The sequence below is a fragment of the Anas acuta genome, chromosome 15 (assembly GCF_963932015.1).
Source record: "Anas acuta chromosome 15, bAnaAcu1.1, whole genome shotgun sequence".
NCBI classification, from domain to species: domain Eukaryota; kingdom Metazoa; phylum Chordata; class Aves; order Anseriformes; family Anatidae; genus Anas; species Anas acuta.
This window is the reverse complement of record NC_088993.1, coordinates 16,551,157-16,578,691: the sequence shown is the minus strand read 5'-3', so window position 1 is coordinate 16,578,691 and position 27,535 is coordinate 16,551,157. Positions and strand designations below refer to the sequence as shown.

Below are 27,535 nucleotides of genomic sequence, written 5' to 3'. Positions count from 1 at the left end.
CAAACTTCAAAAGTTTTAAGCATCCACTAAACTTGGGCAGCTTGGGTACAGAAGTAACTTAAGTTTGGCAAAATATAAGCTATGCTGTGCTTGGAACCAAAAAATCTGCGCTGTACAGCCAAAGGAATGCTGGGCCTTGGAGAGATGGTTCGCCCTTCAGAAGATGATAAAGTATTAAATTTCTGCTAAATCTGAAGCAATAAAATTAAATTCAAACTCTGAGGGAAGGGAATAAAAAGGCCGATGCATAATTGTTTTGTAAAATTTGTGTTTAATTTACTTGAGACAGGCCATTTTATAGTTTATCGAAAACAGCTGGTGTCATAGACACACATTCGCAGTCCCGTAACATGGATACAATTTATCCCGTGAAATCTGTAAACGAAACAAGACAAAGCTCTCAATATCTTTTATAATAAATTCTTTCAACAGGTAGAACTGAATCCTGAAGCAAGCCTTCTTAAAACAGTCGGGCTCTCTCAGAAGCCGTAACCCCCTAACAGTGTGTGATGCTCCTTCCTACCCGCTGACACCCGACCGAGGCCCGCTGGCCACCCGGATGGCAGGCGCCTGGCACTTCAGGACCGAGACAAACACGTGCATGCTGCAAGGAATTCCTCACAAGACGCTTTTATGTACAAAACGAGAATGTGCTTTGGCTAAAAACATTCAGATGGCTCCCGGCCGTCACCCTTCTGGCACGTAGCGACACGGCACCCATCACACACGTGGGAACTTCTGGTGCCACAGCCAGGCCCACGGCCCATGGTTGGTGCTTTCTCCTCCCTAAGCCTGTGGCAGACCTCCCTACATCATGGGGATGACCTTCCTGGAGGACTGCCTGGGTCTGGGTCTCCACACTCAGGCAGAGCCCTCCAAAAACCACTGCAAATCCATGCCTACATGATGCCTGCCCAGGAACAAGAAGGCACAGAGTAAGGGCCCAGGACTGTCTGAGAGGGGCAGGATGACATCTAAGAAGTCAACTCTCATCGCACGGTATCAGGTGCTAAAATCTCCACACCTTCAGCCATGCCTGCCTACGTCTGCCCTAGATATCTTTGGGATCAAAGGCAGTGGTTATGTTAACAGCAGGAGAAACACACTTCAGCTCATCCTATCAGCCCCTGTTCCAGGGAGAAAATCGCTGCTGATTGCTGCCTATCTCTTTGTGGCTTTCAATCCTATTCTCCAGCAGCAGTTTCTGATGGCAGAGGAGAGATTATACAATTTTACAGCTGCTTTACCTCTAAATACAACTTCTGCAAGAAAAGACTGGGGGAGTAACTTGGCCTCTCATCCCTGAGGGACCCTAAACCCAGCTCTGGTGCGCACAAATGCAATAGCCATAAAAACAGCATGTTGTGGAGCCTCCTTAAACCAAACATGAAAACACCTATTAAGGGTCCTCAGGGGTTCATTCTGCCCAGCGTGAAAAGTCCTGGAAGAGAGGTCAGGGCTTGCTACTGTGCAGGGGTCTGCATGTGCCAGAGTCCCATGGCCATGGGGTGCATCTCCAACAGGCTCTGAAGAGGAGGCAGGCTACAAACCTGCACGAAAAGCATCACGTTGGGTTATATAGTGCTTTCATGTCGTGCATTTATACAGATCTCAAGGCAGAGCTCCTTTGCCACCAAAACACAAGGCTGGCCTCTGTTGCCCCACTGGTGAGGATGCAGCAGAAAGCAGCACAAGGCACACTGTGCTGGGGGCCACCAAGAAGAACCGAGGGGAAGACAAACAGATCTTTGTGGAGAACAGGTTTTAAGTGATTGATATTAAAAAAAAATAAAATGAAGCAACTTCATCCGCTTTTGGTGACTACCTCAGCAGTACTAAAAGGCCCCATTTTGGCCCAAAGATGCGAGTTAAGCTCAACAAGAGGCTCCATGGAGCCAGAGGTGGAGGAGGCCGTTCAGGCTCCGGAGTAGGACAGAGATGTTCTGGGGACACTGACACAGCCGAGGGCTGTCAACGACCCATCTGGCCCCCAGCACCTCTCAACAAGCAACGACTGAGGGCTCTGGTCCCACAAAGGGCTGCCATGGGGTCCCTACAGAAACCAACACTGCAGCAAACACCCCAAACTTTAATCATCTTACTTCTTTCAGCATTTCCAGTATTTCAGGAGTTGCGTCCTGTTTCATTGCAACGTTCTCATTGCCTGTCAACTCCCTAAACGTGAAATACACCCACAAAAGCCTGTATCGCATCCTCACTGTCTGCAGCATCACCTCCTAACTTACAGACGTGCATGCTGTAACAGACAGTCCTTTGTTCTTCCACGGAGGAGAGAGTGTAACCTATCCCAACCTAAAGGGAACTATTTCTTTAGTGTGCGGTGTCAATTGAACTAAAGTGCCAGAGAAACAGTAAGAAATTCCTGAGTGTTCTCCTAAAAAAAAAAAAAAAGACAGCCAAAACTGCTCCTGTATAGGTAACATATACAATTTCCTAGAAGAGGAAACATTAGAAATCTAGGAGAAGTCAGTAACATCTTAACTAGCAAATTAAACCCATACTGCACTTGATGCAGAGGGGACCCTGCTAAAAGCCCGTATCATTGCCCAGGGAAAGTACTCACAGAGAGAGACAGGCCAAAAGGTTTCAAACCTGGCAAATTCCTCTGAGATCTGCTGGAGACAAATCGCATAAAATGAAACCTGGACTCATCTCATTTTGCGGGAGCAAAACCCACGGGTAAATACCCTTCCTGAGCCTCAGCTCTAACCTCGAGCCGTGCCGGGTCTCCTCCTGCCTGCCTGTGCAGATACCCATGGTTTGTCTGTCTGGAAAGAAGAGTAAGACCAAATAATTCATATAGGCTGCAGGTAGGAAAACAGTGAACAAGACAAAGCCACAGATGATATCCTCAGAAGCACTCAAGCTGCTTAACTACACCTTCAGGAAATCTTTTACTTCAGAAGTAAATAAAAAAATCATTTGTCTCTTCCAGTCCCCACAGCAGTTTTTTCTTTTACCTACATCCGTCCCCCAAACAAGAAAACGTATCAACTACAAATCTCCGACGGCCTTTGTAGCTGGGAAAGTTGTGCATTTGATGGCATAACGCAACACACATGACTTTCACATCCGTGCAGCTCCTCACTCGATCATTTCGGGGAACTCCACCCTCGGCTATCAACTCGATAAACTCTCATTACAATAACGAGGAAAGTGATGTTTCTGGTATTAGTCATGCTGTTGAGACTTACAGAAGCAATAAAACAATAGAAAACAAATCTCCAATATTTAAGAAGCTGAACGGGTATGTTTGTTAACTGCTGCTGGCCTTTACATCCCCCCAAGGTAATCAGCTAATGATTGTCTGCTGGTAGCACAATCGGGTCACGTGCGCTTACTGCTACAGAGTTGGCACAGATAACTGCAAAAGGGAGTTATAAAAAGCACTGTTAGATCCTGTAGCGGTTAGGAAAATGTACAGCAGGAGCAACTTGATGAAAATTGCACATAAACATACACAGATGAATGCTAATGATCAAACGTTTTGCAGAAATGAAATGCATTAATGTAAAAAAAAAAACAAACACAAAAACTGCTTAGTGAAGATAAATTTCCGGTTACACAAAAAAACCCTTGGCGATGACAAATTCACAGACCATGGTAAAACCTAGACTAGTGACTTAAGGAATTAAAGGATTACCCTTTTAAAACAATGCACAGAGGCTTCTGCACTCTTCGTGTCACTTGGACAGTCCCCACAGGCCCTTCCCAAGCATCCTCTGGTGGAGCCAGTGTTGATAAGAACTGCTTGAAGAAGGTTCCCAAAAGCAGCATCCAAAATCAGGGTCAGCACACGAGGCCAAGGGAGCAGGAATTTAGAGAGGCACCCTCACATGAACTTTAATCTCAACAAGTTACAAAAGCGAGCTGCTCTCTCTATAATAAAACCAAAGTTTAATTAGGAAAGTCAGGTTTGACCGGCTTTGAGAAAACTACCCTTTGATAACTACATGCTACATTATCCTTTCACTTCTTTTGGCAGAGAAGAGAGGTTATTGCAGTTTTCTTTGGCTCCTTCTCTCTCCTGTCAATCTCCTGTGCACTCAGATAGTTCAGGTTCAATGTTCAAAAGGAGGGAAGGCTGTGAAACGTCCATCAGCTCTGTTTACCAACAGAAGCACAAAAGGAAAAGGGACCCTGAGCTGGCAGCTCGTGGTTAGAGATCTCAGGATGTGACCACGGTGTCTGCTCACGGGGCTCTTTCCGTAGTTGCTGGAACTATTCTTTATGGTGATTTGCACCAACTTAAAGTGTGGCAGCAATACTGAAAAAGAAATCGTTAATGAACGACTTTACAAGCAAAGAAACATTTCCAGCCTGTTCTTGCTCATGTTTGGTTTCCACATCTGCGCTGGTGTTCCCAGTCGTTTGGCTTAGAGCAGAGCAGGACAGGGTTCCACAGCATCTGCCAAATTTGATATTGAAAGGCTGCTAAAATCACAATTAACTTCTTGAATTAAAATATTTCACTTATTTGCCTCGAGGCCAAGGGTAACACATTCAAACAGATTTCCATTGCGGGCTGCTCACAAACTGTTAATTGCAACGATTGCCTTAAGGACTTACCAACCATAACTCATTTCATACAGAGCGTGGGCCACCTCCTGCGTGGGATACTATTTCTTCTCCTTAGACAGATGACAGGAAATTTTATCAAACGAGATGAAGACTGTTGCAAGGCCCTTGAGCTACCAACAAACCTACATCATCTTTGTGGCAACCGACGCAGTCAGCCCAGTGGGTATTAAAGCCAGCTCGCATCCTGCATTTCAGTAAGCGCTCTTTAACAGTTTTATTTGCAGAACAGATTTTGCTGAGCCCCAGCAGTTGCTGGTTAACATCTCCCTGTGCTCTCCTCGGTGTGAGCAGGGATGGCCAAGCACACAGCAGCTGTATGGTGCCTGGCACACGGGGGTGAGGTGGGCACACGCTCACCTCCAGCCGGGGTTGTTGGTTGCAGTGGCCAACAATCCTGTGTTACATTAAAATGGATCCAACGTGACAGTCCGAAATTCAATATTGTCTCAGTCTAATTGGACAGGATCCAGTTCAATTCTGTCAAACGCCTTGATTAATGCTAAAGCCATAAAACCCCTCTTAGCCATCGAGACGTTCAGGCTGAAAGGGAGAGGGAAGAATATGATCCTTGGAAAACAGAGATAAGTGAATTCATGAATGTGAGTAAGATAAATGCCATTTTTAATACAAATATTTCCACAATGCTTGCGAGAGCAACAATTCACAAGCTGTACTCTTCTGTATGAATTGGTCAAGAGGTAAAAGCTTTTACTAAGCACCTTGTGCAGTCAAACCTTTTACACTGGAATGCGGTATGACAGCACGGTTATGAAAAAGGTTTATTTCTTTGTCTCAAGTAATTTTGAGACAGCCTAGGAAAGAGAAAGCTCTCACTGACTTGCCCCCCTTCCAGCCTGGTCACAAAACTGCTTAACTAGAAATCCCACAAAGTGGAGGAAATGGGTCTGAACTGCAGATGGGAACTACCTCTGGGAAGAGAAACCGCAGTCACACATCTGACTTCACAGCGGAATTCCATAGCTTAAACCAATTTAAGAAATAGGAATGCTTGTTTCATTTTGTTTCAAACTGGTGGGAAAAAGATCTAGGCTTTTATCTATACTTTATCACAGAATTCACCATTTTTTGCTGGAGCACAAATGGCACAGCACAAAAAAGATGGGAATATTCCATAGGTAAAAGAAAAGGGCAGCAACTTTAAATGCTTGGAAACATCGATCTTGTCACAATGTTAATAGAACGAGACAAAAAAGTGTTTTTAGTGATCTATCAAGTTTTTAGGGTTGAAAGAGCTAATTCACATTGAGTTACCCTCCCAGCTTTTACATATAATATGTACCAAAAAAGATAAGCAAGTTATATTCCATTATATATAATTACAGAAGCTCCTAATTATATATCACAATTTTTAGGCAGCCTAGCAAATGCCATGCTTTCCAGAACAGCAATTCCTGAAGTGAATAGTAAATCAGTTTTTGCTTGCCACTGATTTGAAACTTTAACCTATAAATTAAATTAATAAGAGACAAAGGCTTCTTTTGTGCATTTGCAAGCCTGTAGGATTTTACAAATAATAGGACTGGAAAGTGATTTATATTCCAAGATTAAAGGTCAGTTTGGCGCACACGACTTTGGAGCAAAACACCACAGCAGAGAGTTGTATTAACTCATTCATGCACCAGCCCAACTCTGCGTCCTGCTCCTTGCAGCCACCAGGAGTTATGGGAGTTTGCTGAGAACAGAGAAATAGTTGCAAGACAGAAAAAAATTGCACTGGACAAATATGTGGAATTCTTCCAGATCTATGGTAGGAAGGGAATTGTGACTAAGAATTGCATCAAGCAATCAGCCCCCTACGTTACTGACGTTACCTGTGTGTTACAACTCAAATCAAACACACGTTTGATGGGGAAAGATTGAAAACACAGAGGATTACATGGAAACAGCATAAATTAAAAAGGAACAGAAAATATGCAAATAATTTGAACTTTTACCAGCAAAAGGAATGGCTGGTTTAGTTTATGAAATTCTGCTGCTAGCCGGTCTTACTCCTGGACTGACTGTTTCTGTGGAAATAAGACTTCAAACTGAATTTAAAATTTTGGATGCATGCAATAATTAATACAGTATTAACCTGAGAACTGAAATAGTTTCTTACGATTACTGCCGTAATAAAAATTATTGCTCCGTTAAGAAAATCCTAGTAAGAGACCAGAGGAGGAGACATGCACAAACACATCCACTGGGAGGAACGTAGCTTCTTTGGCATGACTTTTTTCCATGCCTGCTATTTTGTAGGACACAAATTCGGTATCCTACTTATTAAATTAGGACAGATTTCTCTATTATGTGAAAATTCATTAAACAATTTAACACATTCAGTAGTCAAAGAAAGATGAAACAGTAGCATGTGTGCATAATCTGATGAAAATGCAATCTGATCCCCAAAGAAGAAAGCACCAGCTTGTAAACAAACACCCTATTTGTTTAAATTCTATCTGCAATTGAAAGCCTGTACTTATTTTGCTTTCCCTGGAAAGGCAGATGGCAAGGATGTAGGCTGTTTTTTAGGTAATTTAATTGTACATTGGAGCACTGCACACTCCATTTTGTAGCTGATATTATGTGAAAATGCATGTGTTCAAATTGCAGCTCACTTAGACTTCTGGATGTTAGAAAACAACTGTTAGAGAAAAAGAAGAGCACTAAATTTTGGCAGACACCAACAGTTTGCATCATCCCAAAGGTGTCTGAAGCAAGGGAACTGAAAGATGGTAAATGCCCCACTAATGCTGGGGGAGGTGGGAATGGATGTGAAGAACAACTCCTGAGGTGCTGCTGACACATTGCTATGTAGGAGACCAGAAAAGACAGCATTTAATGTCCATGCATGCCATGAAGAACGGCAAAAAAAATCAGCATAATTACCACCATGGAGACTAGTTTTCACCTTTCTGAGTTTGCAGAGGTAGGTACATGTGTGTGAGGGCTCTGGACATGCCCTGAGCAGTTCCCAAGCTGGGCACTGGAGCTGCCCCACCACGGCAGGGGGTCCTGGCCAAGCAGCCAGCCCTGCCTGGGGTTGGGGGTGTGCGGCCAAGAGGACAGAGATGCTCTGATAGAAATGCAGGAGTTGCTGGAACAATGTGGAAGAGGCCAACTGAGCAGTTCTCATCCGTAAAGCAGGAGGGATAATGGACACACTGCTGGGAAAGATTGGAAAGCTCTGAGATTTTCTCCTGCTCTTCTCCTCTTGCTGAATTCAGCCTTCCAAGTAGCACTGAAATTTGTCATCTTTCTTCTCTTCACAGATTTTTTAAAACACGCCATTAACTAGCTCATAAACCCACAATTTAAATAATTATCTGAGCACTGCCTCTGTTATCTGCAAAGCTGACAAACCTCGTGGGCCCTGAACATTTCACGAGCAGTACTTTGTTCCCCATGGACCTGGAAGGCAGAGGGAAGCTCGTCTGCTGGAGAAGCTGCCCACCTTGGGTCAGGGCATGGAGAGCCGGTCAAGTGGCTGGGAAGGGGGTCGTATGGATGAATTTGACTAGGACTGAGAAAGACCAAACGGGTGGAGGGTGGGGAGGAAGAAAAAACGAAGAAAATATTTAAGGCAAGTGATGAGGGTCCTGGGTGGTCTGTAAACGAGTTTGAAACAGTGGGAGAGTGTAACGAAGAGATGAAATCCAATAGTTGTACAGGAAGCTTTCACCAGGCTTAAAACAAATCCTTAAGAAAAACAGAAAAGAATCCAGGAAGAGGAATTGTATTACTGCTGAAAACGGTATTGGCATATTCCCAATGCATTTACAGCGTGTGACTGACAGTTCTGCTTCTGATCCCAGCAGTGGAGAGGGATAATGTCTTCCTACGCTTCAAAAACCTCAAACGGCTCACAACAGAAAGTTCCCTGGGGGGCATTTCTACTAAACTTGTGCTAGTTTATCCTATTTTGTTTTAATATTGCTGGAAATTGCCTGAAAGCTGGGGCAACCGGTGGGGAGTGGTGGGTGACCCAAGTGACAGGTGCCATTAACCTGCTTTGCTTATACCAAACGGAAAATCTCGGAAGCTGCTGACTTTATCTTTGATTGTTTCAGTGCTGCTACTTTTGGTGAAGGAAACATCTAAAAAAGATGTTTTTAAACTGCACCGAAAAGATAAGGTAAAAGCACTCTGCTGCCCCTGGTAGCTGGAATCTGGCAGGGATCATTTTCTGTGTGCTTAGCCCATCCCTCAAATTCCTGCCATTAGTTTCCTCTCAAAGCTATTTTCAAAGTTTCTCTCTCAGCACCTGCTTAAGTCCAATTTACATCAGCAGTATGTGGTTTCCTGAGCCTGGGCCAAAGATGCCGGGCTGCTCGATGATGCTGATTCGCAGCTCTACCTTTCATTTTGATAGTTCACCGACCAGACGCTCTTTTCCACTTCTCCTAAACTCACTGCTGGGATCCTGGTCCCTGTGAAGACAATAGCTGAACTGATGCTGATTTTCAGGTGGTTGAGAATCCACTTACCATTCGTCTTTCATGTTTGCTGCTGGGGATAACACAAGCCAGACTCCTGTACCAAATGTTGGCTGAGTGGATAGCTCTGGAAGGCAGCTTTCCTGCCTGCTCTATTTGGAATAAAACATCACTTATCATGTCCCTGCAGGTAGGAGAAACCTGCTTTTGTTCTGCTTAAGGGCCAGTGTTACTAATTACTTTAGCTCTTCTAGAACACCCTTGGACTGCAGAAGGCCTGTATTCCTTTCTGTTTTTTTTTTTTTTAGAAAGCAACATGACTGGGCATAAATGTCAGTATTTATCATTACGTCTTCTCAATTTGCGACTGCAAAAGGAAGGCTACACTTCTGAAAATTTACTGCTTCACAGCTTCAGTGAGCTCAGACCTCACTTCCAGCAGTGCTGATCATCTGCAGCAGAACTCGCTGCCAGTGCCCAAATCCTGGAAAATCAGGCCTCTTTCCGAGAAGCGCTCAGCTTTAATTTATAGTCACCAAATCTCTGCTTGTGCTCCAGTAAGCTTCTGCCAGCAAATCTGACCTGTGCAAACCAAACAATACCTATCTGCCCAAACGCTTCCAAGCTGAGCACAAAATCCACCCGTCAATCCTTCTCTTTTTAAGCAATCTGTATATTTAACTGTTAGTAGAACACCAGGGCCCAGCCCTACGTTGGGAATAACAAACATTTCTAGCAATTTACATTCAAACATCTCTTTATACAGAGAGCACCTGGGATTCATCTGAAAACCTGCCTCAGATAGAGACCTTCATGCAGCAGCCTGATACAAAATCCAGATACAGCGTAATAAGCTTTTGATGTCGTGTTGACATTCATCTGCCAATATTATTGCTTCATGCACTTACCTTATGATGGATCTTGTTACTTAATTGATCACAGGCAAGGTCAAGAATTAGCCCTTCTTCCACTGACATCATGCAAATCACCAAACCCCAGAAGAAAGCACCTAATCCTCAGCTTCAAATCCACACTAGGCAGCCCTTCGATACGTGTGAACGGAGACAACTGGTTTTTCAATTATGCCTCGGAAAAGGTCATTTTTCAAAACTTATGACCAAATGGAAAAAAAAAAAAAAAAAAAAAAGCTGCTCACAAACGTGCTCTTCCTTTTGGTATCGCTCGCCTTAACGCGAAGAACAGCTTGTTTTCACAACAGGAGATGAAAACAAACTGCATTTATAATCCGCCCTGGGCAGAACCTCGCTTCCCCAACGTCACTCTCCCTACAGAGGGCTCAGCAGCTGCTTTGGCTTCCACGGGACAAGTTGCCCGGTGGGGACAGAGACAGACCACAACCTATTTCACTCAGATTTTCCCTGTAACACATCTTCCAGAGCATGATTTTACTGTTCCGTGTAATGACAGGCTGTGTGCAGCCCCAGAACCCTCTGGCCCCACGCGCTCCACGGCCCCAGGAGAAGCCCTACCCCTGCCACCGCCTGCAGAAAACCCCTGGCTGAGGCTGCAGCCTCCGAGTTTGGACCAATTCTGCAGCAAGCTTTGTCTGGTAGCACGCAGATTATGCAATAAAGTCCATTTCGTATGGAAAAAAAAAAAAAAAAAAAAGGAGGAAAAAAAAAGCACTAAGAAGCTTTCGGGAGAGGTCCACAAGCCAAAGACGAGCACTGCACAACAGCATCCCCACGCTGAGGCAGGGCTGCCTGGCAGCGCTCGTTGGGTGTTTCAGTGCTTTGCTGTCAGTTAAAAGTACTTCAGAAGGCAAAATCCTAATTAATCAAAGATGGAGAAATCATAACTGGCAGCCGGCGTGATCACGCGAAACCCCAGTAACTGCTCGCAGTCCCAGCCTCTGTTTTCTGCACACGTATCCAGGATTCCTTCCCTGTGTTTGCCCGAATGTCGAGCACAGAGAGCTTGTATTTAACTTCGCACCCGGAAATCTTCTAGCCTAAAACCCAGAGTCACATCAAACCATCCTGGCTGTAAAGTGAATATATACTATCAGGCAAATTACTGGATCCATATTCCTCATGATATTTCTAGTGAATGAATTACAAAATAATTCTTCAGAGACAATGGGGAGAGGGAAACAGAAGACAGCAAGGAAATTCTGTTTCCTCCTCCCGAGTGGACACTTTACTGTCCTCTGCAACAGATGCAAAGCCTCAGTGGCTTTTATCATTGCTTGTGCAATGCCGTACCTGGTACCCCGGGAAGAGCCAGCTGTAGGACAAACGCCTTTTGCACTGATTTGTAGGGCTGCACCAGACCTAAAAACCCCACACGACCCCACAGAGGACCGAGTAACAGGGCAGCCCGATGGGCCATGCTGCACCCCCCTGGCCCTGCAAGCACAGGAGGCTGCTGCAGCTCCTTCAGCCAGCACTGCTGCCCCTTCTCACCCACACCTGTGGGCTCAGCACCAGCCCTCACCAACGCTCCCCCTGCCAATGCAAACCACACGGGCTCCCCGCATCAGCCATCACCTCAAAATCGTTCCGACTTTTGGGGCAATATTCTCTATCCTTGGGAAAACTGCCATGTTTCTTTCCAACGAGACCAAAATAGCTACGAGGACTTTGGAGCCCTTCGAAGAGCCCTGGGTTTGGCACTACGTTATTAAAAAGGAGATCTCCAAAATGCTCTGTGTGGCGCTAAGACTTCTTTAAAATTCTTTTAAAATTTCTGTCCGATTCAACACCTTCTCCCCCCATTAATTTGTAACCTTAAAGTGCACGCTTGGAGCGAGAGATGTGACCACCTGCTCCCCTGTTAGGAAGGCTTATGGTCCCAGCAGTACAAACTGATGGAAAAAAGCCCATCCTGAGACACCACAGATCACCAAAGCAGATCACTTTCTGATTTATCAAAGATAATTCGTTGATGCACTTACTTTTGGTTTCACAATAGCTTGGAAAAAACTAGGTTAAAAGTCTAACAGGGTCTAATACAGTGAGTAGAAGGGAGAGAAGAAATCACGAGGCAGTTAAAGAGCAGTTAAAGCTTCCTTCTCATCCTTATCAGCACAGTTATCAGTCAGCAAGCCTGTAATTAGGTACAAAAGACATTGTGCTCCAGAGAGCTCCTCGAGGAACTGGAGAGCTGTTGTAAGCTAGAAGCTGGAGCCCTGATTGACAGCCTCCCTTTAAGAAAAACAGTTACAGAATAATTAGCAATAATTTGTACAAATCAGAAGAGGTGACCTTTGTGGCTGCACGGTATCTTACATAATGAACAGAGCTTTCCTCCAGCAGCAGGGACGAATTCAGAAGGACTAAAAAGGGACTCAGTTATCAAGCAGAGTCCTTCAGACTTCTCTGCGTGGTGGCAACCACCCTTCCCTGAGTACCTGCAGATAGGGAAGAAAATCCTGGCTCCTGCTTCCAGTACTGGCAAAAACTTTATCGATTTAGTGGTTGGGGTGGTGGTTTTTTGCTTTGTTTTGTTTTTGTTTTTTGTTTTCCATATTTTAATTATTTTTCTTTATCCCTCTACCTCATCTTTGTCCCAGTGGTAAGTTTGTTTTCCTCGCATGGCTTTTGTGCCTGGATAAAAGGCATTCCCTTTTAAACACCACTTTAAAAAAAAATCTTTAAATTAAAAAAAGTAAATCCAAGTTGCTCCAGTTGCACGTGGAAAAGCCACAGGTTCCATGCTTGGCATGTGCTGCTGCTCCCCCCAGCTCTGCACAGCCTGACCTGGCTGAGGGCACGCTGTTGGGGTGTGGGTGACCCCAGGGACGTGTTGGAACATCCCAAGGGGGCTGCGACCCAAAGTCCACGCAGGGGGAGGAGGAGGAGGAGGAGGTGGCTGCCCAGCAGGGATCTCTGCTCCCTGCATGCTGCTGCCCGAGCAGCTGCTTCAGCAGCTGTTCCTACCAGTTGGTGGCTGAATTTTACAAGATATCTGTCTGTAATTAAAAAAGCAACAATACTTTGGCAACCATCATAAAATGCATCACTGGATGTCATCCCACAGCGAGTACGTCTGCGCTGGATGTGGGGAGACGCGGTAGATGCGACCATGTAGGACTTTCCCATTTCTAAACCCCGAAGATTATCGGCTTCACTTCGCTGCCAGGACCACCACCAGCATCCAAAAACATGGGCTCCACCGGGTCTGGCTGCGAGTCAGAAACGCTCATCTCCTGCCTGTGCCACTCCAGGCTGTCCTGTGCCAAGACATATGGCTGCAAGGTGCTCGGCAGTGCAGGAGCGAGGCTCGGAGAGCTGCAGGTTTGGTGGGGAGGTTTGAAACCCAGGCCTTGCACGGAGGGTTTTCTCCATTTGGAGCACGTTAAGACGCTGGGCTCGTGCCAGATAAGCAGCACACCCAGAATCAGCAAGGTGAGGGCCAGATAAAGCTTGGCAAAGGAGGAAGGAGTAAGAGGCCCCGGGGAGCAGGTTGGTGCTCTCCAGCCCCACCGAACGCAGTGGGACCCGCGCCACAAGCTCCAGTGGGAGCAGAAACCCAGCTCCAGTCTGCAAACCGCTGCGCGCATATTTGCAAACCATTGTGTACACAGCAGATAAATGCTTAATAATAATGATGACAAACAGACAAACCCAGAAGCAGCTTCCCTCTGCATTAACTGCATCAGGAGCAGGTCCCACTGAGCGAAAGCCTCCCTTGGAGCTGGGACTTTTCACAGAGGGCAAAAAGCCACCCAACCACAGCCAGCAGTAAAAGGACTGCAAAGCCAAGGAACGATGAACCAAACCTATGGCACGTCAGGTCCTGGGACCTCACCTGCCAGGCACGAAGCTCCGTCACACAGCCGCCACCCTGCGCACGCCGGGGCGAGGATTTACATGCCTGCCTCGGAGCTGCTAACGAAGAAGCTAACAGAAAGAGATCCAGCTCCCTGTTAGCGGTTTCTCAGCAAACTGGGGGTAGTGTGGGGCTGCTGGCACCCAGAGGTGCCACGAATCCTCTGTGTGTCCCCACTCCCAGCCCTCAGCCCAGCCTCCAGGCGCTTCCCTCATGCCAGGCTGGAGGAGTAAAGCCTGAACTTCTCAGCTCCATCAGTGTCTGCTCTTCTCTCCCACACTTACTGGAGCCCATGTACTCCTTGGGGATCGGAGGAGTGTTAGGCTGGTAGGAAAATACCTCTCCTATGTAAACCATGCGTTCTGCCATTTCCCTCTCCAAATTACACAGCGTCACAGATCGTAAGCCCTCTAAACAGAGAGTCTTCAGTTGAGGAACAGATCTCCATAAAGGCTGGGATTAAGGCCCTGCATGTTAGAAAGGAAAAAGGGAGGAAAAATATGCTCCGTTTAATTACCCAAGCCATAACAACATTTTACTATTTTATACATGATTCCTGACAAAAGTGGAAATGTTATTTTCCACGAGCATGGCTGCTGGTTCTACTACAAATAAATAGTCCAGGGTGCGCTCAACATGCAAGAGATGGAGGCCATGTGTTTTCATTAATTCTCTTGGCAGAGAAGCCCATGTAGATTTTGGACTGCAGCTCAGGGCTGGAATACGAGAGCTGGGGTGGCCAACATACATCACAGCAGACTCCATTTGGCCCAGGTCCACTTACGAGTTGGTCCAATACCCAGTTTTATCATGCTAATTACGAGCAGATTCCCAGCTCCCTCCCTCCCTCACCGAGGTGCCTTCAGCTTCACCCTTTTCTTCCTCCCTCTGGCTAGTTGGGTTTGGGGGACCTGTGCCCTGACGCATCTCCAGAACCAGAGCTGGATTCTCTGCATTTGAGGACTTTAAGGAGGACCAAATTGTTGGGGCTTCCTCCTCAGTGAGCACTGGGGTCCCCCAGAGCATTTCCACCCCGTACCTAGTACAAAAACCTAAACCAATAGGTGAATTGCAGTCCTTTGTCTGTTATCGCCAGCAGAAAAATGTTGGCCTCTTTCATTTTCCCTTTATTGCAGCTTCTTTTGTGTGGATTAAAATAATTGATATTGATAATGTGATCTGCCCCCTGCCCCTGTTCCCAATTACTTTCACAGGCTAGGGATCCTGCATTATGGATAGGACAGGAATGGTCTTAATTAGCCTTCTGGGTTACAGAACTGATTCTGGTTTTGATTTGAAATATTTGGGATTACGCAGGCTGACTGTTGTGGGCTGGGGTCACCAGCAGAGCCGCCCAGGGAATGTGGGGAGCTCAGCTTGAGCTGGCTTTTCTTTGACTACTGCCAGGTGCCCAGCAGCATGTGGAGCAGAGCAGCACTCTCACTGCTAGGCAAAAAGGACAGACAGCTTAGCACGGCCACCTTTGTGTTCAGGATTAAGACCAACAGCACTGAGGGGTATTTGCAGGCAAAGTTTTACTCTGGATGTGGCAGGACACCTATAGTTCAAGGAGTGCTGACCACGCAGCCGCGTTCGTAAAAGGTAACCCTTGCATTCAAGGGGCCAAACACCCATTAAAAGTAAATGGTAATAAAAAATGGAGCATTAAACCTGAAAGGGCAGAAACTCCTTTCTGGACCTGCAAAATTCCATTTCGAAACATGCAATTAGTTAGAACAGAATAGAAACTGATAGGATTTTTCCTATTTTGGGAGGAGGAATCCTAATCCCGTAACAGGATCGGTAACATGGTCCCTGCCACTCACATGCAGTTCTTGCCATACGATGGTGGAAAGAGAGAGACACTGTGTGAGCCTCCCCATGTCCGCTGCTCTGCGTGCCTACCCTGCACAAAGTAATTCATAGGCAACACCTCGGAACATGTTCTGCAGGTCAGAGAAGTCAGGATCCGTAAGGTTTAACTGGAAGGGGAAAATGCTTTCCAGACGTGATGAAGGTCCGCTGAGAACAGCACCCCCCAAGTGTAGATCTCCAGGGACCGGCAGCTCGGGCCTCCCTGCCAAACCCAACAAAGAATTACGCTGGTCTGAGCAACACCCGGCAAACACAGCACCAGAGCAGGGCTCAGACTCGGCAGTCCAGATGCCGAACGCTCCCCTGCTCGTCAGATGCGTGTGGGTTATGGACCCAAGGTACCGTGACTTGGCGTGCCATTTTCTGTGGCTCTGGTGTTAATCCAGAGAAAGGAGCATCACTTGCAGTATCGTTTCTTTCACAGGGAACCAGGACTACTTGCTCAGCAGAGCACCCCTGTACGCAGCAGTTTTTCCTTTTTAACTCTGTTTACACAAAATGCAAATGCAAAAATATAGGTAAAAGCAGAGGGAAGCTGAGCTCCCTCTCTCTGTAATCAAAGATGAGACAACGCTCAGAGCCAGAATACAAACCACAGTTTATAATCAAAATGTAACGTAATCACTGAAACAGATGTCAAAAAGATAAAACCGTATAATTCTGAATTGCCAACGATTAGGGCTCAGCATCTTGGACAGCACTGAGATGCTCTATTTCTGTCTACATATGTCTGCATTTTGGAATAAAACAAAAAGTAAGCAGAAAGCACACAGCACAATGCTACAGAAAAGCCCTTTTTGTTCCTCTCTTTTACCGTTTTTACAGAGTTTTCTGTGGAGCTCACGTTTGTCCCTGATTCAGACTATGACGGTGAGGGGAGGGAAGGAGAGAAATTGGGCTTTTAGGACTGTGGTTGGGAAAAACAGCATCACCGAGCTGGCACACGGACATTGACAGAGTTGCCAAAGACAGAAGGCAACGATAAAGAAAGAACAACATGGAGAGCTGCCTGGTAGAAGAGAAAAGGTTAGAGAAAAAAACTCTACCAAAGTAAAACAGGCAAGAAAAAATAGTTTTAATGTGCAGATTGCTCACCTCGTAGTGATAATCCATGCAAGTTAACTCTCTCCAGCAGCGATCTCCTCGAATTTTAATCAACCCCTGTAAAAAACAAAACAAAACAGTGTCAGAAATATTTTGTTTTATTTTATCTTACATTTCAGGTACTATCTCAAGATGCCAAAAACTCTGGTTAAACTATAAGGACAGCGTTGTCCAGTACCAGCAGGGAAGCACAGGGGCTAAGCACTGCCCTGGAAATCCATCACAGGTCTGTACCCAGGCCCAGCTGTTGTCCCTTACAAAACACAGCTCAGGAGAGGGCTCTGAGTAACAGACTGCTGCTGCTGCCTGCTTACTGAAAATGTGACAGAATCCTTGTGGAAAATGACACGTTGCTTACAAAGTGCTGGAAGGTGCTGGGATAAGGGATGCCTGCAGAGCAGGAGGGAAGGTGCGCAGCTCGTCAGGGACACAGAAATCTTCCTTACCTGAACCCAACCCAAAGAGCTGATCCTGCACAGACCCCCTTGGAGAGCAGAAGGGGCTCAGGACCTGGCTAATGAATGAAATGGGCTCTACGGCTGTGAGATGAGCAACAGAGCTGATGGAGAACCATGAGAGCTGACCTCAAGCCTGGGGAACATGCAGAAGAGTAAGGACCAAGATCCCAAATATTCCTGTTTTTTAGCATTTCCAGTAACTTGCCAGCTTAGTCATGAAACCTTTAGGACAGAGATGAGCCTCCAGCACCCACCTCTGCAGCTCTTTGCTCGTTGCACAGGGCTTCCAAATATTAAAGCAATGCAAACGCCAGTGACAAAGAGCAAAGCTGGGTAACACTGAACCACAGGACCTGGAACAAGCCCCAGATCCTGACGGCGTCCACAGGAGGGGCAGCTCTGCTAGGGCTCCATGCCCTCACCCACACGTGAACCATTGCAGAGGAGCTACGAACAACCCACTGCTCCCAGTATCGGCTCCCAGCACTGCTGGGTACGACGTGGGGAGACACAGAGCATCAAGAAGCCACCAAAAAGGTCTGAAAAACAAACTCTGGCACTGGGGCATTTCTCTATAACAGACGGAGAAGTTGCCTGCAAACCCAAACACAGCTGCATTCACAATTTTAAAGTCCAGGCCCTGTTCTCTCCCTCGCTCCCTGTAGTAGAGGCAAGGCTGACACAGGCTGGGCTGAGATTGCATGCAGCCTCAGCAGCGCTGAAGCCCTGAGCTGGATGCAGAGATGCAATCAAAGTAATTAGAGAAACAAAAGAGGAGAAGGGGAAGGAAGCTGACAGATCTAAACACAGATGAATGCACTAATGACAGGTCTGCTCTACCTTAGGTTAGAGGTTGGCAGTGAAATAAGCAGGTATCAGAGGTTGTGTGCATTGATATTTCAGGGCAACAAGAGAGTGAAATTTCCAAACCAGTGGGCCCATTCCAGGGCTGGCAGTAATATTGGGATTAAATTTCTTTGCCTCAGTGATGAAGACTAAAAAGGAATCAGTCGTCCACAGCAGGAAGGACACCTGGCCAGAGATGAGTCTGTTAGCAGGAAGCCTTGCAATCAAGCCGTGCCAGCCTGAAGGTATGCAGGTTCAGCCTGACGGCTTTGATGTATGGCTAAAGGTCTCTGATTAGGATCACAATATCCCAAATTGAGGAAGGCTTCGCTAGTCAAAAGGCTGAACCAGCTCTATCATCTGCATACAATTAGGGGATATTTGCCTACCTCTGACATTGCCCCTAATTACAGCGTTCCTGCCTTCTTTAGCAGAAAGTGGAGTTTCTGTATGGACCCGATGCTTGTTACACTGGGAGCATCCGGAAGGTTTTTTTGTTTTGTTTTGTTTTTTAAAATTGCAGTAAGGGCAGGTTTTCAAGATCAAACCATTGATCTTTCAGTGCTAACAATCTGACAGCTCAGAGGAAGAGGTCAATGGCACTATGGTCCAGCCTGGCCTAGCTGGATCCATCCACATTGCTTAAAACTGTTCACCTGCAGCATCCAACAGTTTGTCAGACCTGTGGCTCAAGAAAATCCCACATTTCAGGGACCTAAAGACCCCATACAACTGCCCCAAGCTCATAAGTAAATATCCACAAATGCCCCCAAAACCCTTGTCCAGCGAGACAACCTGATGGAAGGGTCAAGTAGCTGGCTTAGAAGCAACCAGGATGTGCTTTTGCACACCTCAAATCATTTACGAAAGTGTAGATGGGTTCAGAAGGATTTCGGCAGCCTCAGAGAGGAGAGGCTCGGGGTAACCTCCAAACATCTCCTCCCTGGGAAGTCCCCGCACCACTTGGTCAGCAGGATCTGCTGCCAGAAGATGCTTTGTGCTTCATCTTCCTGCCCACACCTCCACCCACGGCTGCTTTAGAGACCATATAGGACATTAGCCGGACCTCGAGTTAAACCCAGCACAGACCTTCTTAAACAAACGAGATCCACAAAATCGGTTCCAAGCTTATTTGACACAAACTAGCAGGAAATTGGCGCCTTTCTTGGGCTGAGCCTTACAGCAGATGCTGTTTAGGCATGTATGCCTTTGTGAATGGCAGTGACCCCAAGAGCCTTCGGTAGGGCCACTTACTGCTTTAAATTACATCCCTTACAGGCACGTCGCTAAGTTTGAGCAGATTTTGACCATCTGCTGTCCTATTTTTTTTCTTCATTTTTCCCCACTTCCAAAAACGAAATATTTCTCATGTCTATGTTCACGACAGAGGACAGTAAGCAGAAACTATTAAACACTGTCAAAGTCCACAAATCCAGACAACAGACATCATCCTGCCAATTCTGACCAGGAGGCACGTGGGGTGTCCCAGCTGGTGGGACGAGAGCAGCCCCACCTCCGGGTCTGTTCATGCACAGCACGGCCCCAGAAATGCCAGGCAGAGGGCACCATCCTGGCAGCACTCAGCATCGACCCACCTCAGCAAGAGAAACACAGCCTCATGGGGGTAAATGCTGCAGGTGTGAGCAAAGCAAGGTAACCAGTGAGAAAGGATAAGGAGATGGAGCTAGGAGTGAGAGGAAGGGGCAGCCCCCTCCAGCACCAACACCAAAAAAAAACCAAGCAGAACCAGTCTAAAAGGGGCAGATAAGAGCAGGATGACTACAAAGTGATGTATCAGAAGTCTTACGGGATGGGAATACCAGGCAGGTGCTGTCAGAGCCCGGCCTGGGATGGCAGGGACAAGATGTGCTCCCTGTCAACAGCGGCGGCTTCAGCTCCCCCTGAACCATCCACGGCTCGCTCTGCCCCTGGAACCTTTTCTAAAATTACAGGATACGTTGATAGCATCTCACAGGATGTGCCGCAGCCAACAGCCCTGTCAGTGGCAGAAAGGACGCAAAGAAAGGCTCTGTGCAAGAATGCTGGAAGATTAAAAAAGGACAACTGTTTGATGACCTTCCCTTCTGCCTTGCCCAAGCAGTTACCAAGCTCTACTATTTAGCAGAGATGATTAAAACAAGTATATGATAGAAAAACTCTATAATAAAAATCGAAATCTCTCTTGCAGTGAGTCATGAAGGGAATTAATCACATTTTGTTTACTATAAATCTTTCAAACAGGAAAGTCACTTAAAGCTCTGAATATCAAATCTGTTTTTCAGCAGAGAAAACTCCCACTCCCATAATTAAAGGCTGTTTCAAGTCTTCTTTCCACTGCCACTGTTTTAAGGTCCCGCTTCCACACCACCCCAGTGCCCAAGGTCTTGTTTTTAAAGGAAGCTGGACCAACTAGAACACATAGAGCAAAAACTCCAGGTGCAGCTTCAGCCCTCCTGAGGATCATGAAAGGAGACCAAAAGTGGGTCCATAGGTATGGATGCACAAGAACGAGCTCTGACATACCCTCCTTCATGCTCGGATTAAATCTGATTTTACACACCCTCCCCTAATTGCTTGGCTTCTGCTGACATTTTTGAAGTTGGCTCATATTCTCTTGAAGATGCAAACTTAGTCTAAGAAATACTATCTTGCGAAAAGCCCAGCAATCATGCATCCTCGTAAACAATTTTAGGTTTAGTTTCAAGTCATGCGAAGATGAGACACGTGCAGCTTCCCCTGCAGGAGTTTCGCACAGCTTCTGAGACCCTCGCTGCCTACAGGCAGATGGAGTGACATGCAAAAAAAAAAAAAAAGGAAATGAGTCTTTTAAAACAGGGAGCGTGATGCTTTTTATCTTCAAATTCGAGTATCAATTAAGCACGTAAATCAAAATACAGGGGACTGGTTAACAGACACACTTGGTGGTAGGAAGCTCGTGCTCTGCATCCTCCTTGGCAGAAGGGATGTTGGAGCGGGGAGCACTTGAGCCTACGGGGTGGACAGCACAAGGTCACCGAAAGGACCCAAAGAGCCCCAACTGGCTGATCCTCGGGTGGAAACATCCCTTGGTCCAAGCCTCTTCCGAATCACACGAAGAGTTCAGAGTACAAACTGAGTAATCCTTTATGAGCAGCAACTGCCAAATGATTATATAAACATGCAACACTAAGTGAGGCAATGTCTACAGGGAGTGGGGCTGATTGTTGATTTTGATTTTTTTTCTCTTTTTTTCTCCCAGTACACTAACTGGTGTGGCACTGACACACGGTCAGTGCCACACGGAGCCTGTCAGAGGCCTGCCAGAGCCTGCGGCCTTCCTCCCCCCGGCAGTCTTCCTCCACCCTGAGGCCTTCCTCCACCCTGAGGCCTTCCTCCACCTTGAGGCCTTCCTCCACCCTGAGGCCTTCCTCCACCCGGCACGGCACCGGCCCTGTCGGAGGAGGCCGCTCCGAGCAGGGGCCGAGGGAAACCTCGCTGGGCTTTCTGTAGCTGGGGCAGGCTATGTGCAAGCTGTTTCCAGGGAACACATGAATTTCAGACGCTGAGGGCTGAAAGTGCCTGAACGCAGATGTGTTTATGCCCTGTGTACTAACAGGCAGATTAACTTCTCCAACCTCGACGAGCGGCATCCAGAGAAGCATCAGGAGAAAAGTGGATTAGGAGGAGGCCTGGGGTCCAAGCGAGCGCTGGAGCCGGAGGACGAAGGGGGAGGAAATGGGGATCCTCACATCTGCTGGCGTTTCACAGGCGCTGGATTTCTTTCAGTCTGCTAACAATTCCCAATCCATTTTCAAGATTTCTCCGCGTATATTGAACTGGCCTAGACTCCACAGCTGCAGCAGATTATGCTGCCATAACACAGATCAAAGCACGGGGAAAAATCCCCATCCCCTGCTCTCAGACAAGCAGAGGCTCGTGCATCTCTGACGTACCCGAACTGTCCTCTCTTAGGATGTGGAGAGAACGTGCGAGGGGCCAGACAGAAAAGGAGCCTGAGGGCACATGCACGGGACAGCCACATTTGGGCGCATCGGAACTGGAAGACCCCGATCTCATTTGGACTTAGGCTGAAAACATCTCGTGAGGAGTGTTCTGGGGGCAAGCATTAAGCAGGGTTTGAGAGGTGAGCAATACAGACAAATGAAACGGCAAACAAGGAACGGAAAGAAATGGTTTGGCAGCACTTGGGAGAGCAGGGCTCGCAGCCCTGAAATCCTATTCCCAAACACTTCCCAGCGCATTGCAGGCAGGCCTCGGACCTCGAGCCACCTCCTGGTAGCTTCACTTGAGCAAAAGAAAATGAGAGGCAGAAAGTGGCCCATCTCCAGGCTCTGATGCAGCCAAGCATTTGGTTTGAGGCATATGATTGAGACTGAGCTCCAAGGATCAGCCAGATTTAGGTGGACAGATGTAGGAACAAGCCTGATGTATCCCTGCATTAAGGCTGTGCTGGAAGCAAAGACCAACTGTTAGAAAGAGCAGGACATAGATGTTTTCACAAAGGACATCTCCAGTGCTCCTGGGGGCATTTTTTGAGGGTACGATCTGCCCAACACCCTCAAAGTTCAAGAACATGGAGATATTTAGATAGTTAAGCAGCCTTGAATCCTTGGTTGCATATAGCCTGCTAACTTAAAAGTAGTCTCTAACTGTATTTCTTTAAACAAAGAGAAGAAACCCTGACAATGCGCCAGCTCCTCCAGGCCTGTCCTCAAAACCACGGCGCCAGATAAGGCTGACTGTACCGGCCTCTGGCTAAATCTCCCTTTCTCTCAGATGTACACTCACAACCCCAGGAAAAAACAAACACCAACAGAAACGAGGGCTCTATTCGCACGCTGGGGGTGGCTGAGAGGCCTTTCAAAGCCCCGCATATCAGAAGGGAAAGGTATTCAGCAATACAAATTAAATATAAGCTAAAGGGAAGGAAACAGGTGGCTAAGTGAACTAGCAATTGCCCTTTCACCTCCGTGGCCTCGCTTTGAATCCAGCTCTAAGCAGAATTATTAAATTCATACTGATCGGATGGGGGCTACAAAGAACCCGAGGTCTGATCCTTTCAGCTGGGCCGGAGGCAGCCGGAGCGCGCACCAGCCCCGTCGAGTAATGGGAACGCCTGGCCTGGGGAAGGGGAAAGCTGAGATCTTTGTCATATTAATTTACAGCTGGCTGTGTCTCCGGGCCATTCTGCACCCTCAGAAATCTCCTCGCGCTGCTGTCCGCATGAGAACCATAAAACGGTAACCCTGGATTGAATTAGCATCCCGAATGAAATACGCGCTCAATACCTGCTCCCCTGCTAAGCTCGCTCCCTCCGGGGCACGGCCGGGGACGCAGCACCTGCCTCGGCCTCCCAGCGGCAACCTCCGGGGCGCCCAGCCTCCCGCAATTAAGGGGCATTACATCCACCAGCATTTCTCACAGCGGAAGGAAAATTACATTTAGGACTCTTTTTTTTATTATTTATTTTAATGGCATTCAATAAAATGCCTGTTTTCAATCACCGGAGCAGCTCTCAGCCCCCGTGCACCCTCCGCGTACCAGCCCTGCTCTGCTCTGCACTCATGATCCCAGTCTCTTGAAAACGGCAATTCCCAATTTCAGCTGAAGGCTCCCTGGATGCACTGCAGGTGATGTCTGCGATGTAGTTGATGACACCTGGCCCTGTGCTTTTGTTTTATTTATCAGCTATAGGTAAGATATTGCCTACATGGACCAAGTCCCTATTTTTGCTCAAGCACCACCAATAGATTCAATAGCTACCTAGAGTTTTAAAGGGAAGACAACCACATGGTCATTTGAGCAGATCCAGAAGAGAACCAGAGAAAAAATGGCTTGCCCAGCAAATTCCCAGCAAAACCCACACTGACAAAATTCATCCTTCCTCTTGCCTGCCTGCTGCAGGACTCAGGCCAACCAGCAAGGCACCTAACAAGGCCAGTTCGTAAAAGCTTGCACGCCTCCTGTAAACTAGCTAGTTATGACTAATAAATTCTCTTTCAAATCCAGTAGGTTTGTTGAATACATGTGCAAAGTTTGCCAACTGGCGGCCAAGGGATTTTGGGGGTGGAAACCCAAATCAACCCTTCACTCCCAATGAATCAATTCCAGCCTCGCTTGATTGAGTAACCTCGCATGCCTCTTCTCTTTCCCCATCACCGAAAGAGTATCCAACAAGAGGGATTCCAGGGGAAATTCAGCCATGGAGAGGAAGTTTACCAACAGCTTTTGATTTGTACATTTCGAGTTTGATTAAATCATGGCAAAGTGCCCAAACCTGTGGCCGCGGCAGAGCGGCACACGAAACTTAACACGGGATTGTGGCGCAGAACGGAGGAGGGCTGGGAGCCGTGCAACCACTGCTGCCTTTCCGAGGATGCCTGTGCTCGGTGTTACTGCACCGAAAGCCGAATTTGCACGGTGACGTGCTGGTGACTGCCTTCTGAACTCGCAGAGAGGATGAACGAAAAAGGAGGATCGAGACTCTCTGTAGTGGATTTTCTCTTCTAAGATGCTGCTGGGGTCTCACAGCCCCCTGAAGGTGGTCACCAGCAATGAGCAGCGACCAGTGCAGCAGCACAGGGACCCTTCCACACTGCGCAGCCAAGCAAGGAGCCCCATGGGGATGTGGCCCCTTCTCTCCCCAGCCCTGCCACGATGTCTGCAATCCCAGCCAGCATCACACATCTGCCCCCGACCCCCTCCCCACCGTGCAATGCCCAGGACCACGTGGCAGCACCAGAGCATCCGCTGGCGCGCCATCGCCGGAAACCATTCTGGTTATCACCCTTTGTACGAGGAGGAAAACATCTCCCAAAGAAGATAAACCGTTTCCTTATTTACTCGGTGCCAGAAAACATGATTCATAGACCCGAGGCTGATCCATCATCTGTCACTCCGGAGCGAAGCGATGAGCGTGCAGGCGTGGAAACTTGTTTTGCACGCCTCTGAATCACGCCGTGCTCCTGCTCCGACTCCGGCGACAGGGAGAGAAGCGGCTGCACTCCGACACGCGAGCTCCTTCCTCCCCATCTCACGCCGCGCGCTCTGCCCAACCGTACCCCTTTCAGGCTGCTGTACTTTGGTGATTCAAAATGAAAAAAAAAAAAAAGCCTAAATAATTAAAATGTCATTCAAGCTCTAAGCCGATATGAGTCACTGCTACAAAAAATATCTTAAAAATTCTTTCAGGAGTGGGGGATAATTATATTCCTCCCTATCTATTGATTTTTCTCTACAATGCAGATGTCAGATTTTCCACGGTTTTTTTCTTTTCCTTTTTTTTTTTTTTTTTCCTCCCCAGAGTGAGTGTCAAGGAGGAACAAAGCGCTCTTTGAGACTTTTTCAGCCCAAAATTAATTCTGAAAAAAAATGGTACAGACAGGCCAATAGCACGGCAAGCGAGAAAAAGCCTGGTGACTCAAGCTATGTCTGCAAATCCTCTATTGATAACCACGCTGGAGAGAAGGGTGGGGTACAGGGCACCAGAGTTATAAATTTAGAGTCAATCTAAAGACCTTCTTTCTACATCTTCACAATAAGAAAGATGGCTGAAAAAGAAAAAAAAATCAACGAAGGGCAACCCTAATTCTAGGATTTAATTTTTCTCATGATATTAAATACTCGGAGAAAATCCAAATCAGTGCCTTGCACCTCACACACAGCTCCCTGCCAACCTACGCTCCCCACAGAAATTGTGGTTTCAACATTTCGGAAAGCCCAACAAACACAAATGCATTTTGAAGACAAACCAGCCGCAATTTAGACCCCAGATTCATGCAAAAGGAAGTGGCATTCAGAAGTTAACATTGATAACAAAAAAAACGTTAAGGAGACTCATTCTTTTTCCAGACACAATAAAAAAGCTGCTTTCTAACACGGATCTGCATGCCCCTGTAGGTCTGCGTGTTCGTAACTCACGCAGAGATGGGAAAGCACCAGAAAGCCCCACGGGAGCCAGTCCCTCTTGGAGGGACCCAAACGAGGGGCAGACCCACGGAGGAACGAGGGTGGCTGCACCCACAGGCCCCAGCCCGTCGTGCTGTCCCCAAGCCTGGTGGCAGCCCTGAAGGTGCATGTTCCCAAAGCAATCGGTGGTTTTTCAACAATGTCGCTCTTTGGGCAGCTCTGCTTCGTGATAGATCCAAGTACCTCAAGCACTCAAATCCAGGGGACCCAACACATGGCTCCTTTACTGGTGGGACACTACAGCACCACAACAGTCCTGCAGCACACGTGAAACCCCCTCTGAGCTCCATGACAGTGCTTTTTGACCTATTCTCTCCAATATGCCCTCAAATCAGGAGAAAATACCAAACTCCAAGAACATTTTTTTTTTTTTTAATTCAATGCATTTTCTGCACCTCAAGGCTCACGTTGTGGCTATTGAAATAGTCTGCATACTTTTAAATATTCCTATAACTTACAAGCCCGTGTCCTCAGGTGCAATGTCCCCAAGCCACGCTGGCAGCAATTAGGGTCAGAAGCACCCAGCCCTCAGCACGAAACCTCCCTCAAGCTCTGCAGCACCAGCACAGGACGGAGGAGACGTTTTGCTCGGGGTGCAGCACGGTGTTGGAGTCTTTTCTTGTAGAAGTGCCAGGCTGGGAGGATGCGACAGGTACTAGTAGGCTTCTTGGAAACTCTTCTACAACTCTGACAGCAGCAAACCCAAGGCTTTAAAAAGAGCTTCTACCTCTCGTTATACAAACCTCTCATTAAATTCACAGCCGGTAATTCAAATCTCCAATTTCTTCCTTGCAAAGAGAAATAACGGGCTAGAAATACCTCTTCCTTAGCCAGAGAATGACAAGCTTCTGCTCATCAGGTGGCACTGCCGCTTGAGCAGCTTTGTTCTGTAACTTGAACATCAATTCAGAGCCCCGGCCAGCCCCGTCAAGGTTCATGCCTAAGATGCTGGGACTTAAGATGCTGGGACTTGCCCGGTTCCTTGGTACTGGCCCAACACCAGTGCAGGGCTCCACGTTTTGTCCTGGATTGGCGGCACGGAGCAGCTCAACGCCTTGCCTCTGCATGCATGTCGACAGAAAGAAACAGCTTCATATATATATATTTATAAATATATATATATATAAATAAAAGCATCTATCACCATATTGATAAACGCTCTTTGGAAGCACTCTGATGGCAGGGGTAAGAACAGGTAAGAACAGCTTGTTTTGGAGCTACTCGAAGAGCAGCAGCTCCAGGTGACAATTCAGCTCCTGCACGCCGTCACGGCAGGATGTGGATGGAGGGAACGTGACCAAATAAACAGCCAACAAGGCAAAGAGAAGGATGCTCTCATCTGGTGGGTTTGCCATGCTGGGAGCAAGGTGATGTGGTGCAAAAACTCAACCAGAGGCACCAGGAAAGGTGAGAGCAAAGCATCCCGACTGCAGGGCTCGGGGACCGAAAAGC

General features: G+C 47.1%; 1 protein-coding gene across 5 annotated transcripts in view; it reads right to left on the bottom strand.

The window, feature by feature from the left end:
• The window catches only part of LMF1 (lipase maturation factor 1), a 186,594-nt gene that overhangs the window by 94,924 nt on the left and 64,135 nt on the right, over positions 1 to 27,535 (bottom strand). For all 5 annotated transcript variants that reach the window (XM_068698852.1, XM_068698850.1, XM_068698851.1 and 2 more), the window contains one exon: positions 16,803 to 16,868. In XM_068698852.1, coding sequence (XP_068554953.1) covers positions 16,803 to 16,868 — 66 coding nt within the window. The remainder of the gene's footprint in view (positions 1 to 16,802; positions 16,869 to 27,535) is intronic.